Source organism: Podarcis tiliguerta, assembly GCF_965153285.1.
Source record: "Podarcis tiliguerta genome assembly, chromosome: 12".
Lineage (NCBI taxonomy): Eukaryota > Metazoa > Chordata > Lepidosauria > Squamata > Lacertidae > Podarcis > Podarcis tiliguerta.
In genome coordinates, this window is record NC_139545.1 from 29,517,166 (window position 1) to 29,531,689 (window position 14,524).

General features: G+C 44.7%; 1 protein-coding gene across 1 annotated transcript in view; it reads right to left on the minus strand.

The window, feature by feature from the left end:
• The window catches only part of SCIN (scinderin), a 45,774-nt gene that overhangs the window by 8,749 nt on the left and 22,501 nt on the right, over positions 1-14,524 (minus strand). The window contains exons 5-13 of the mRNA XM_083405393.1: positions 11,289-11,381; positions 11,004-11,136; positions 10,782-10,870; positions 8,891-9,106; positions 7,083-7,204; positions 6,299-6,389; positions 3,940-4,110; positions 2,248-2,425; positions 1,692-1,813 (exon numbers count right to left, since the gene is read on the minus strand). Of these exons, the coding sequence (XP_083261519.1) occupies positions 1,692-1,813; positions 2,248-2,425; positions 3,940-4,110; positions 6,299-6,389; positions 7,083-7,204; positions 8,891-9,106; positions 10,782-10,870; positions 11,004-11,136; positions 11,289-11,381 (1,215 nt within the window). The remainder of the gene's footprint in view (positions 1-1,691; positions 1,814-2,247; positions 2,426-3,939; positions 4,111-6,298; positions 6,390-7,082; positions 7,205-8,890; positions 9,107-10,781; positions 10,871-11,003; positions 11,137-11,288; positions 11,382-14,524) is intronic.

Genomic DNA, 14,524 nt, shown 5'->3' on the forward strand with positions numbered 1-14,524 from the left:
AATCGCACACACCTAAATTGATCTATGTGCTTGAATTCCTCCTACAAAATGGTGACAGTCAGGAGGCACCCATATTTCCACAAACCAAATAATGTGGAATACATCCTTCTTGGCCAATCAGAATCTAGGACTAGCCATAAGACAGAAATGTTCCAGGTGGCATTACACCTATGGCAGCGCTTGTTATTTAGCTGTCTGGAAACTTACCCAGGCAGTGAATTTGAGGCTGTTGATGATTTATTTTTAATAAGCAATGGACATATTGTGCTTGCACTGAGGAACCAGGTTTAGAAAGGATTTAAATAAAGAATAAAATGCAGTAAATCTGTTAAGTTAACTAGACACCCGGTGACATTACTTTATTTTTTAAAACCAATTAGCAGATTATTTTTTTAAAGAGAAACACTTTTTTAGTACAGAACATTGCGTTTTAGAAAATTAGGGCAGATGTGTGTGGGAATTTGCATTGCACTCGTTACTTGACTAATGAGTAAGCCGCCACCATTCGATACAATATAAAGCTACCAATAAGAGAAAATAGGATAGTGACTACTAAAAAGTTCATCTCCCTCTCCCTTTGTACACAGAGCAACTAGACTGCTGCTAAACGATAAAATTAAACTGGATATTTCAGTCCTTCTCATACAACTTTGAAACAAAATGTAAGCCCTCTTACACTGCAGAAAGTATGTGTTTTCATAATCAAGCCAAGCTTTGTTCCATTAATATGTTCTTCCTCAAAACTTCCTGTGTTTTGTTCTGACTTAATTATATAGTAAAATTGGAAGATCTCAATGGAGTACCAGCTTAGTATGGAAGTATGTAGAGCCTATAAGTCAGTTGCTTCTTTCCTTCAGAGTCCAGATACACTTGATGGACACAAGGAGCCATGATTTATTAGACATTTAGGTGAAGCAATGAGCAGATAAGAATCTCTCTGTCTTATTTTTATTTAATTAATGTTATTGGTTATCAATGTTTGTATTATGAAAAGTGGTCCTGGAAAATGTTTCTTCTAGTTTTTTTAAAATTATATGTATGTATATGCAGCACTGTGTATATGTATGTATGTTTGTATGTATCGAAAGAGAGAAAGGGAGAGATTCAACAAAGCTTTCCTTGGAAAAAATGTTTTAATCCATGCCTCATGAAGATCCTTTGTGTGACCTACATTTTTATCCACCAGTGCTGACTCAGTTAATCAATATCTTCTTTGCTTATTCTGGGCTTGAATACTCAGAATTCTTAAAGGACCCTTCTGTTTTCACACCTATTACATTTCTCAAGGCAAAAGGAATGTATCGAACATAGCACAGCTATATATCCAGAGGTTTTCTGGCTCTCTTTGACAAAGCCTTTGAGCCACAGTGTATTACAAATAAAAATATATATACTGCTAGGTGGCTCAGTGGAAAAGGAGAAAAACACTGGCCAGAAGGAAATGAAAAGGGGAAAAATAAAAGACAGAATGGCAGGATTGTCAGTGGGTGGGGCAGCATTCCTTCGAAATACGATCAACTATAAGGCAGCCTATGTCTGAGACCTCCATGTTACGACAAACTTGCTCTATGCCCTGCAAATGATGTTCTTCCTTGCCCTGCAAAGGATGTAGGTGATCTCATTTAAGACCCAGAGATGGAATGACCATAGTAATCAAGGGACAGAGCAGAAACTATCTGCCATATACTTACTATAAACCTGCCGGTCTTATTAGAGCAGCCATAAAGACGTGGAGGATGGTCTTCGGACTCAGTCAGTAACTGTGCTGATGTCTGGTATTCTTTCTTTCCACCAAGGGCACTCCAAAATGGCTCTGGAAGATACAACAAAAACACTTCCTTGGTGAAATGCCCTGCGAACAAGTGTTGAGGAAACAAGGTTGTTAGGGGTGTAAAATTGCAACACTGGGTGCTGCCTCAATACAGCTGTGAGTTTCCATCACTGGGCTCCTCCATGGAAACCAGGAAGTGACCTCTCTAGACAACAGAACGACTCTTCTTTTTTTATCTTTGCAGCTGTGATCTCCTGGATGATGTGGACGCTGTTAGGCAGTTGAAAGTGCGTTTGCATACTCCGTCCATTTCCCTCCCACCCACCTCCTCCTCTGTATGGCCCTGGGCACTGGCAACCCATGCTACACCACTGATACGGCCAGTAATATTAGGAAGCCATTTTCCCGAATGTCAAGGACCGTGGACATTTCCTGCATCAAATAACAGAACGCTAGAATTGTAGAGTTGTGCTCACCTGGTTCCTGGCCTTCTTCAATCCTTGAGGTTTGGCACTTGAGGACACCAGCTACATACTGTGCCCCCTTCTCTTCTTCTCTGCTTGCTCCTTTCCCAATCCAGGTATACCCAGCATTACTTGGCAGTTTCAAAACAAAAACATCATTGGAATTCAACGAAGTGGCATCTGCATCAACCTGAGACAGGAGTGAGATTGCATCAGTCTCCTGCTCAGAGCTGTCAAGTGTCCCTTATTTGAAGGGACAGTCCCTTATTCCAGCGCCATGTCCCGCCACTGTCCCTTATTGATAGATGTCCCTTAAATTTCAAAGGAAGCAGCTCCCCTCCCTCCCTCCCTCCCTCCCGGCCAGGGAGGAGGGAGGCTCCAACTGTGTTGCTTGGCTGTGTTGCTCACCCAATAAGAAGTCTAAGAACAACTGGGGGGTGGAGCTTGCATGCCTTGTGTGTGGTTAGTTAATGCAAGCTGAGGGGGTTTTTGAATGCTGGACACCATTTTGTTGCACATGCTGCTGCAAACTTTGCAGTGCAAAGCCAGGCCGGGGAGCCATCTTAAGGTGAGGCTGCATAGGCCTTGTGGTGCATGTGATTCAGATTCTATTCAGTTGAACCTCTGTTTACAAAGTTGGTTGGACGGGGTTCTCAAAGCTACCAGCATGAGTTTGACCAGACTGCAGGAGGACTGGAAGACTGGAGTGCCTGGAACAGGTGAGGCTGCAGGTCCCTTATTTTGGCTGCTGGTCCCTTATTTTCAAATCTGTAAGTTGACAGCTATGCTTCTGCTGCTTCTTTTTTATTTCTTTCCCATTTTTGCAGTTTGCAACATTAATTTAAGCCCAGAACAATCCCTCTATCTTCACAGGTGCCACTCAAGATGCAAGCTCTTAAAGGCCAACACAAAGAGAGAGTCCTAATTACAATGTTAAAAATAAACTAGCAGTGAAAGGAAGGTTTTGCTGCACACACATCTCCACTCCCACCCAGCAAAATAAATAACAACAACAACTTCTTAGGAAAGAGCTTTTGGCAGGACTTTCAATTGACTCATAAAAGTTGGATCTGGATAATACTGAAAAATACACACGAGCTTCAATATAATCCAGTTTCAGTGCAGCAATGATACAACCTAGTCAGCAAACATTCATATGTGGGACCTGAAATCAGTATACAGGGCCATTCAGCTGAATGGTTGCACAAATGGAAGACATTGCAAGGATGCCCAGTAGCACAACAGGACTCCCTGAATCTGCTCCAGAGGGTCAAGGATGTCTCTTTTCTAAAGCCCTGGAATGGTGCTGCTTGGTCCCGTCCATACCTTGGTTGCATGTGGATTGTGAACCCCTCACGCCCATTTTAATTCCCACCTCATATGGCATTCTTCTACAACGACTGCTACTCCACCCTATCTCTTCCCTAAATCTGGAGATTCCCCATGCTTTGAAAATCCAGAGAGGAGGGCTGCTTTGATTGCATACATACGGAATCAATGTATTCAGCAGTGAGCTAGATGAACCTCTCTCAATAGAAAACAGCTTGCTAGGGTCTTATCACACCTTTCTACCTGACTGGGGCACATCTGCATGCAGACACACATGTCTGCTACCATCACATCTAGCTTGTCCCCAGCTCTGGAATTTGGTGTCTGTTTCATCTTGCTACACGGAGAACAGGTTTCTGAATGCCTATTTCTTACCTCGACAATCCTGGTGATGGATGCTAGGTTCCTGCGGATTTGGAACAAGCGTGTCGGAGCAGCAGGCTTCTGTCCGCCTTTCTTGGATGTCCCATCCTTGTAAACAATGAGCGGTTTGTCTTTGAACAAACTCAACAAGTGCAGGGGCTCCTTTCCTTGGCTGACTCTGATCTGCAGTGACGTTTGAAGGGAACAGCACAGAAACAGATTTTTACGAGGCTGCCTGCTGCCCTGGCCTGCCCTGGCCAACAGATGCTTCACTGGAAGTTGGCAAGAATGAAGAGTGGCACGTTTCTCTTGAATAATTCAAGCTTACGTGACTACAGTGTGTGTGTGTGCAGCCGTGGCATTCTAAACCTGCCTCTCACGGAAGCAGAAATGCAGCATGCCATTGCAATCTAAATATTCCTCATATAACATTCTGGTGTGTGCATGTGTGTTTGGTTCAGATTTGAGATTTGCATTTAAATGTAGCAGGAAGCAGCGCCCTGTTTGTGTACCTGCCTGGAGCTGGGAGAAAGGCAAGGAGCATAAAGCCATCTGGGAATGGAAATGCACCAACCAGGTTGATTATCAAGAAGGCTGCCGTTAAAGAAGGAAGCGAGAAGAGCTCTTTCTTAGAACTGATCCCTGGAATGCATTATCAATTGATCTTTGGGGTGCATTATCTAATAATAATAATTTATTATTTATACTCCGCCCATCTGGCTGGGTTTCCCCAGCCACTCTGGGCGGCTCCCAATCAAATATTAAAAACACAATACAGGTTTAAACATTAAAAACTTCCCTAAACAAAGCTGCCTTGAGATGTCTTTTAAAAGACCATGAATCCTCCCACTCAGGTACCATATAGTCCAATGCTGCAGGAGTGGGCAGGCTGTGTTTGGACTGACTGCTCACAAAAGGAACAGCTCTGCCCTAGCGGCTGAACAGGATAGCAGGGGCAGGAGATCAGGAACCCACCTTCCTCACAGGTGAGAAGGGGGGAAGGGACTGGAATCTCCAAACCCACCACAATAGGCATTTCAGCCTGCACAGAGGCAGACATTAATCCATGTCAGTCACAATCTCATTGGTGCCCTCCACAATTTAGTCCACATTCTGTAGTGCAGCGTTCCCTCTCAGATCAAGAGAAACTGTTCAGATGTCCACAGACTGCAGGAAGTTCCTCCTTCTATCTCCCCACAACCTGTGCAGGACTTGGAAGCCAATTTTTCGTCCTGCGCTCCTTGCAGGTGGTTGCAATTGAGGCTGCTCTGACAGTGTGTGATCAAGGGAGGAGTTGGCCAAATGAAACCAACTTCACACACCACAAATTGCCTGTGCAACGGAGAAGGCAATCATTTACAGGTCCAGGAAAGACTCCCAGGGAAACATGGTGCAGGACTACTTACAAAGATAAACAATATTTCAAGAGCCTCCTTTTATTGTAATGTAGCTTGCAGTGCCATCTAGTGACAAAAAATATAGTTTCACCACAAGTGTATTGTGATTAAGGATGGAAGGTCAGTTTTGGTTTCTCTCAGGTTCTCCTTTTTTCCAGTGTGAAGCTCAGTTCTCCACATGAGTTTGCTATTTTGTTTTTCCAAAAAGCCCTCCTAAAAAACTCATCAGCACTGTGGATTTCTATTGACACCCTTCTGTATGCAATTTTGCCTAATATACACATTTTTGCAAAGCGGCTTCTGTTAATATAACGCATGTTCTTTTCACTAATATATGCAACTATGTTAACCTTTTACACTAGCAAATACATTTTTGTTTAAATTACTTGGCTGCAGAAGTGTGTCGTTGAAGGATAACTGTATTTTACTTTGCATTATTGTTTCAGAAAGTGCAAATTAGGTCCGACTTTACATGGAATTTCTCTTCCCGCCCCAACCTTAGTTGTGATCCTGTTTTTGAATAGGGGTTAACTAAATATGCAATGAAGGGGGAACATACAGAAGTGGGCATCTCAATCTCCCTCCATGTGTCCACAAGTCACAACCTGCAATGGCGAAGTCTCCTATACCCTGCTTTTCTAGGGTTTCCAAAGGCACAGGAGCTCCCACAAGTACAGGGTCTTGTCTTTCCCGCTCACAGATAGTTGCCCTTAAATCATTTGGAGGACAATAGGGAGCATGGGCTTCCAGCCTTTCTCAACCTGTGGGTCCCCAGATGTTGTTGGACTACAACTCCCATCATCCCAGATGGACAGAGCTCAGGGATGATGGGAGTTGTAGTCCAACAACATCTATCTGGGGACCCACAGGTTGAGAACCGCTGTATGCAAGAAATAGAAGGTAGCTTTCAAGTTGCTTGTGTGACCTCCTGTTTGCACCATCAATATTTTCAGGTTCATCAGGAAGGCACTAACCTGGACTGCGTGCCCGTCTAGTGACCGGTCGAGCTGAACTGTCAAGAACGCTGAAGTAGTCAACTCATCTAGGGTGGCATGAGCTCCTTGCCTGTGGATGGAGAAGACGTAGATAAAACGCAAGTCCCCTTTGAAACGTGAAGCTCCTGACTATAGGAGTCAAAGCACAGGGGAGTGGCAGAGGTGACCAGCTGGGAGAACCCGCAATTGCCTTCGGAACTGCAAAGCTTACCCCCAAAATTAGTAGCCGACCCCATCCAAAAGATTCAGGGAGGTTATTGATAGGGCAGTATTAAGTATGGAGCATGTGGGACCTGAAGAGATCATGGATTAGGTGATCGCTCATTTATCCAAGAACTCCTCAGGTCAATCCCTTCAGGTTTCACTCTAGAATGTAGAACTGGGTTATGCCCCACCGTTTGAGGCAGGACGGCTCTTCCCATAGGCCAAAGTTGGAGTGTCCCTATTGCAGATTTAGCTATTTAAAGCACAACTCAGTCCAATTCTGAAGGCCTGATGCAGGCACAGTGTTATCAGGCAGAGTGAGGTGGCTCCTTCAGGTGGCAGATTCGGGGGGGGGGGGAGAGAGAGGATGTTTCAGCTGCCAGTCCAATCAGCTTCCAGTTATGGAATGGGGGAGGGATCTTTTTGCCCTTTGCTCCTGGCACCAAAACACCTTGCGGCCGCCAAAGGGGATACTGGTTTTCAGAGAGGCTCCTTGCAATGCATCAAGGATAAAAACAACAGTAAAGCTAAGAAGCAGCATGGCTTCCATTAAACATACCATGTGTAGATTATCTGTCCTTTGGGATAGGTGTAGAGTATGATGTAGCAATCTCCACCATAAAACTGCCCATAGCTCTGAGGTTCCACAGGGATTCTGCCATTGCTTTCGACGCGCCAAATCTAAGACATGAAAGATGTCACGGGGGAAGAGCATTTGCAAAATTCTCAAAACAGAGCATTTTGATAAGGTGACAGATTCAAGAGAGCTGGTTAGCTGTGTTGGTTGCAGCAGAAACACTAATCTGATTTATTGTAGCTGAAGCTTTCATGCGCTGCAATCAATTCCCATGTAAACAGTAGGTCCAAAAGGCCATGAGATGTATTCTATCACTATTAGGCATCACAATCAATTATCGTTATCAGGGATTGAACCTGAGACCTTCTTCAGGCAAAGCAGATACTCTACCACTGAGCTACATTAATTCCCCTAAATGTAAATATAGTAGGCTCCAGTATAATACTGTTATAATTTTGGGTACCCCCTAGAAATTAATAAATGGCAGGATTTTGATTATTTGGGATATGAAAGGAGAAATACCAGCTGCAGAGGAATTCCTAGGCTGCGTATGCAAAACGACCTGGCCGAGCAAGGCCCATTAAGAAACAATACAAGGCCACAGGCAATAGAAGAGAACTGTCCTTTCCCCATTGCCCTGAGGTGTGAACAGAGACTGGGTGTTTGGAATGTTGTGAGGTGACAGAGAAAGGGAGTCTTTGGCAAAGGTTGCTGTGTAGAAGGAGGAAGAAGAGAGACTGGGATCCATCTTGGGCAGGTTGGCTGCAGGCCTGCTAGGAGAGAGGCCTTGGGCTCCAGGGCTGCATTGATGTGGGGTCCAAGCCTGTCTTGAAATGACCATGCTGTAGGATCTGGACTCCCCTCCCCCATGCAAACTGAAGGTGTAAACAGGTGAACAAAGCATATTTCTTAAAGCTATGACATACGCCTCTGTGTCTTGATTGCGCACAGACCCTGAAGTGAGTGCCTGGAGTGCCCTGGACTCTTGCTACTGCTTGGCAAAGATTGGGGGGAGGCACCCAACTTTTGTAACAATGCTAAAAGCAGAATTCAGAACAGAACCTCTCCACACCTGCAGCGGATTCTGCATTCAGAGGAGCCCTTCCCCCATTTACAGGGTTCGGATTCCAGGTAATTCTCAGACTCAATTGTATGTCACATATACAATCTAGTTCCCACCCCCCATAAAACCATGTAGAAGAAGAAGAAGAAGAGTTTGGATTTGATATCCCGCCTTTCACTTCCCTTCAGGAGTCTCAAAGCGGCTAACAATCTCCTTTCCCTTCCTCCCCCACAACAAACACTCTGTGAGGTGAGTGGGGCTGAGAGACTTCAAAGAAGTGTGACTGGCCCAAGGTAACCCAGCAGCTGCATGTGGAGGAGCGGAGACGCGAACCCGGTTCCCCAGATTACATGACTACCGCTCTTAACCACTACACCACACTGGCTAGATGTATTTGTATGGGAGTGGGGAAAATAGGTGCAAAGTACAGTTGTACCTTGGAAGTCGAACGGAATCCATTCCAGAAGTCCGTTCGACTTCCAAAACGTTCGGAAACCAAAGTGCAGTTTCCGACTGGCTGCAGGAAACTCTGGAGGCCAACCGGAAGCCCTGTTGGACGTTCGGGTTCCAAAGAACGTTTGCAAACCGGAACACTCACTTCCGGGTTTGCAGCATTCGGGAGCCAAAATGTCCGAGTACCAAGGTGTATGACTGTACTGCAAAACTTCGACCGTAAAGCAGAACAGCAGCTAAAAGAGAAATCCAGGAGCTAGATGTCAATAAATACCTCCACTTTCCCAGAGCCATCGTCCACCATGTTGTGCTGGGCTGCCATCTGCGGAGACTCGTGCAACTTGGTGGCGTCAAACTCAACCTGCTCAATCCTCGCCACTCTCTCTGTGACGTACACTTTTCCAAAGCCATCGCTTTGATCCTTATCTTTCCAGTCTCTAAAGAACTGCTTGAAGATCGGTGTTTCACCTCCTTCTGGAAGAACCTGAATCTGAAACCAAGAAGCAAAGGGTTGGAAAGCCTATAACTGACAGCTCTCCTTCTTTTCTAGTGTACCGCTGTGTACTAAGGCAGCTCTGTATATTTATATATATAGGAAATATTTACATAATTGGAGCAATTAAAATTATCCTTGCCCATTTTCACACAGTTGGTTTTTGTGCAATTGACCATACGGGCACAAGTGACATTAAAAGAAGCCACGTATGGGGTCAACAAATCAATGGCCAGAGGTGGGCGTTGGCGCACTTGGGTACCCCAGTTATGGTAACCGGAATAACCAAGGGTGCGGAGAGAATCATTTTGGGGTAGGGATGAGTAAAACCAGATATCATTTTGCATATCAAAAGGGTCATGGCAAACAGGGATAAGGCAAGAGCCAAGGATTTCACCTATTGATACCTGCTGGGTTAGGCAAAAGGAATAAACATTGAGGGTTTTTGCAAAAGATTCCCACACATTTATGGGAGAAGAGAAGCAGTCGCCAGTTAATCCAATCTCTAAATATATACCAGGCAGGAGCAAGGGCTGACAAGTATGGCCAGTGATTAAGGGTGATGACAGTCCTGCAACTTCTGGAGTGCTGCAGGTTCCTCATCCCCAGTTTATAGTTTTGCCACTTTTCGCAATGGTATATTTCCTTAACATGCTGCCATATCAGAAGGGGGAGTGCATTGGAACTTTTAAGTGAGATTGTTCCTAGATTGTTCCTCATCATTTCTACCTCAGCCTCCTATACCAGGTTGCTCACCTGAGCAAGACAGTTTGAGCATATTACACCGATCCTGGTCAGACTACACTGGCTACCAATTAGTTTCTGGGCCCAATTCAAAGTGCTGATTTTGACCTATAAAGCCTTAAATAGCTCAGGACCACTATTCCTCAAGGACCACCTCTATCCATATGAGCCTACCCAGACACTGAGATAATCTTCTGAGGCCCTTCTTCGTGTGCCTCCTCCTTGAGAGGTCCGGAGGGTGGCAACACAAGAACAGGCCTTCTCTGCAGTGGCTCCCCATCTGTGGAATGCTCTCCCCAGGGAAGTTCACCTGGTGCCTTCATTACACACCTTTAGGTGCCAGACAAAAACGTTCCTTTTTAACCAGGCCTTCGGTTGACCTGATCAACATCCCATACCCTTTTAAAATGCAGCTCTTTTGTGGGGGCATTATTGGGTTATTGCTTTTATTTTAATTTTATATACTGTGATCCTTTTATGTGAACCACCCTGAGACCTCCGGGTATAGGGCGGTATATATATATATATATATATATATATATATATATATATATATATATAAATAAAATAATACCACCAGTGGCTGGCCTTATATAAACTATACTAAGGGTAGTTTCAGACTGCCACTGTTTTCTGGTGTGATTTATCCACATACCAGCAAATTCAGGTTGCACAATTCAATTTGAATTGGTGCTCTCACACAACAAAAATGCTCCCCACCTACCCCTGCAAAACCACACCTTTTGCAAGTGGCAGGAAAATGCACCCCAAAATGTGAGGTATCAATTGAAGCAACATCATCTAGCCTCCCTGGAAACAAATTAGGATGAACAACAGACAAACAGGTCATCTGGAAGTGACCTTAGTCACCTGTAGGGATTTACTTGAGAAAAAACAGAAGGTATGGTTGTTCCTTGCATAGGTATACCTGAGTGTTGGCAGGATAATTCATTTGCTGAATGAATTCTTCAGCCGATTTCATGGCTGCTTTTCTCTCACTTGGATTAGCATTTTTACCTTGTTAAAACAAAGCAGAAGGAAAAATTACAATGGCAAAAGGAGAGCGAAACTCCCAGAAGCCTTTGTTGATTATAATAGTAAATTATAATATTGTAATGTTAAAAGAGAAGCAAAGAGATTTGCCACATACCTTTCCACACAAATATCTTCCTAGCTACTCCGTGATCCAGTATAAAGCACTCTTCAGACAAAAGCATTGCCCTCAAGAAAGGATTCTCCTCTGCAACAATCGAAACCTTCATGGATCCACTGGCGTCTGATACCTAAGGATGCAGGACATTCACATTTAGATCAGCTACAAATCTGCATTCAAGTAATTAAAAAACAAACAAACACATATTGTCATGACTTCGAAAGTTGAAACAGGGTTCTGTTCAGAAACAGCCCTGCAGTAAACTGGCGAGTCTGCTCATACCATGTAGAGTTTGGCACTTTTCCTGTTGGTAATATCAGCAGCCTCATCATCGTTATCATCACCCTCACGAAGTTCTGGTTTCCGTCCCAAGACCTTCAGAACAAAAAGAGAAAGAGAAAGATAAAATGCTCACCATCCATTACGCAAAGATCTGAATATCTTACTCCCCTTTCTGCATTTGAACATATAAGCTTGTTATCATCTGCTTGTTTGGCTATCTATTTGGACAGATGGACTGCTTAGATTAATGTGCCCGTTTAAATTAGGATTGATGGGCTATTCTTGTTGTTCACGTGAGCAGACGTTGTTTCCTTCTTCTTTTCACCATGTTTGCAATAAAAAGAAACAAAAGCCAAGCACCCAGACTCAAGTAAGTATCTTATTTTTTGCTCTATAAGACTCACTTTTTCCCTCCTAAAAAGTAAGGGGAAATGTGTGTGCATCTTATGGAGTGAATGCAGGTTGTGCAGCTATCCCAGAAGCCAAAACAGCAAGAGGGATTGCTGCTTACACTGCGCAGCGATCCCTCTTGCTGTTCTGGCTTCTGAGATTCAGAATATTTTTTTTCTTGTTTTCCTCTTCCAAAAACTAGGTGCGTCTTGTGGTCTGGTGCGTCTTACAGAGCGAAAAATACGGTAAATAAACAAAATCAGAAAAAGAAAAATCCAGTCATTTTTAGCAATGGCTTTATTAGCAGCGTCATGAGAAATCTGGGATAATTTTGAAAATTGATTTTTTTTAAAAAAAAGATGTTGCATGATTTAGGGCTACATTTGGCATGGTACAAAAGTTCTGTGATGGGATATACTAATGTGATATTTTTCTTGGGCAATAAGCCAGTTGGGAGGTGATTTGAATTGGAGCCACAGTGCTAGGGGTGGGATTCAGGTTGTCACTCTGTGATGACGTCTCTCCAATAGACATCACTCCCAGATCCACCCAGACTCTGCTCTTAGCCATGAAGTGAGGAGGCAGGACAGGAACAGCGGTAGCTGTATATTTTCCTGTCCACAACTAATAAGCCTGGGAGTATGAATTCCTTTGGGAAAAGAGCATGGGAGAAGAATGAAAGCCCCCTTTCCTGTGTGCCATGGTTGCTCTGGAGTGTCAACATGCAGAGGGCCGCAAGGCCAGCTGGCTAGGCCCAGCTGGGCCATTTCCTTCCAGCCATCTCACTGTGAAGACTCATCTGCTCCGACATAAATCAGCGACACGGGCTTCAAAGCCAGGGCACACTATCAGCAGATCGAACTGCGCACACAGAATAGGCGTGAGGCTTGTGGAAGCATACTACAACTACAGATTTATTAATCATAAATCAGGACAAAGAATGTCGTCTCTCTCTCTCCCTCTTCTCAGAGAGCAAAAGCTATACACACAACGGCAGTTCCCAGCAAGCTGTGCTGGAATGTAAACAGACATGTGACACGCAACAGTTCCACACGTCTGCTCCTTAAGGTGGAATGGAAATCTCAACAAGGAGGACGCTGCCTGTGCAGGGTTGTGTGCTGGGGGAATCTTACCACTGCCTTCTTTGAGTGCCTTGGCTGCTTCTGTGTGTGAGCAGCATATAGGTGCCATAAGCACAGTCCCTGACTGATGGGCTGTAATGACCTTTCCGGGGATGCTATGGTCATGTCTGTTATATTAACAGCTTTTTGCATTTTCAGGTTGTGGGTTTCCCCTCTCCGGGGCTGTTAATAACTTAACTGAGGCTTTCCCAACCAAGAATCCTACAGATGTTTTACATTCCCTTTGGTCCCATCAAGTGCCTTTTTTTTAAGAATAAAAGGTGCCAATACTCACCACGAAGTTTTAACATTTTGTGTGTGTTTTTTTAAGGTGCCGTACCTTGGATCTCAAACACCTTGGCTCCCAAACAAATCGGCTCCTGAATTATCAAAACCCGAAAGTGAGTGTTCCGGTTTTCGAACGATTTTCGGAAGCAAAACGCCCATTGCTTCTGTGGCTTCCGATTGACTGCAGGAGCATCCTGCAGCCAACCAGAAGCCGTGCCTTGGTTTTCGAACAGTTCCAGGAGTCAAACTCCTGAAATGCATTCTGTTCAAGAACCAAGGTACGACTGTACTGCCTACCCTTGAGTAAGGTTAAAAAAAAAAAAGTAAAGGACCCCTGGACATTTAATTCCAGTCAAAGGTGACTATGGGGTTGGGGCGCTCATCTAACTTTTGAGGCCAAGTGTCAGGGACTGGGCAGACGAGGAATGGTGGAGACCGCCTGCCCATCTTGACCCTCCCAGGGGGGAGGAGGAGGAAGAAGACAGTATAGATTTACAACAGTGGTTTGCAGGAGGTCACAGCTCAGAGGCAGATGAGGGTAAAAGTTGGGAAATAATGGGAGAGGAGGAACAGGCAGAACTGTAGTGGCAGCTGGCTGACACGGTGTCATTAGAAAGCATTCCAGACCCTCCATCTCCCAGAACCCGGCGAGCCTTAAAAGTAGGAGAGCAAAGAGTTCGAAGACAGAGGGCACATAGCAGCACCCGTAGAAGTGACGAATGGGAGAGACGGGGTGTGAAGAGTCACTTGGGACAACACCATTATCCAAGAGGCTGGGTTCTATAGCCTCTCTCTGTAAAGATCGAAATAAAAAAGGACGGTAAGAAACTTTTCCTTGTCTTTATATTTTTCTGGGCAACTAGCTTGGAGCCGCTGACAACATCCTGACACCGAGGGAGCCAGCATTTGCCCAGAGATAGCTTCCCGGGTCATATAGCCAGCATGACTAAACTGCTTCTGGTGCAATGGGACATCGTAACGGAAACCAGAGCGCACAAAAATGCTGTTTACCTTCCTGCCACAGCAGTGCCTATTTATCTATTTATGCTGGGGTGCTTTTGAACTGCTAGGTTGGAAGCTGGGACAGAGCAATGGGAGCTCACCCTGTCACGGGGATTCGAACCGCCGATCTTCCAATCGGCAAACCTAAGAGGCTCAGTGGTTTAGACCACAGTGCCACCTGCTCCCCCTACCCATGAGTACCCCCAGAGAAAAAGCAAAGCCAATAGTCAGGCTGGAGAAGCCTGAATTGACTCCTTTCTAATTTCAGTGGCTTAAAACAACCTTAGCTTTTATGGTGCTGGAGGGAGGGGGAGTGGAAGAGCAGGCCGAATTAATAACTTAAACACAGAGTAGGGTGGGCCAAGGAGCCAGTTCAGATGTTCTCCCACGTGGTCATCTTGGAGGAAATCCAAGTGACGTCAACCCATAGTTTTG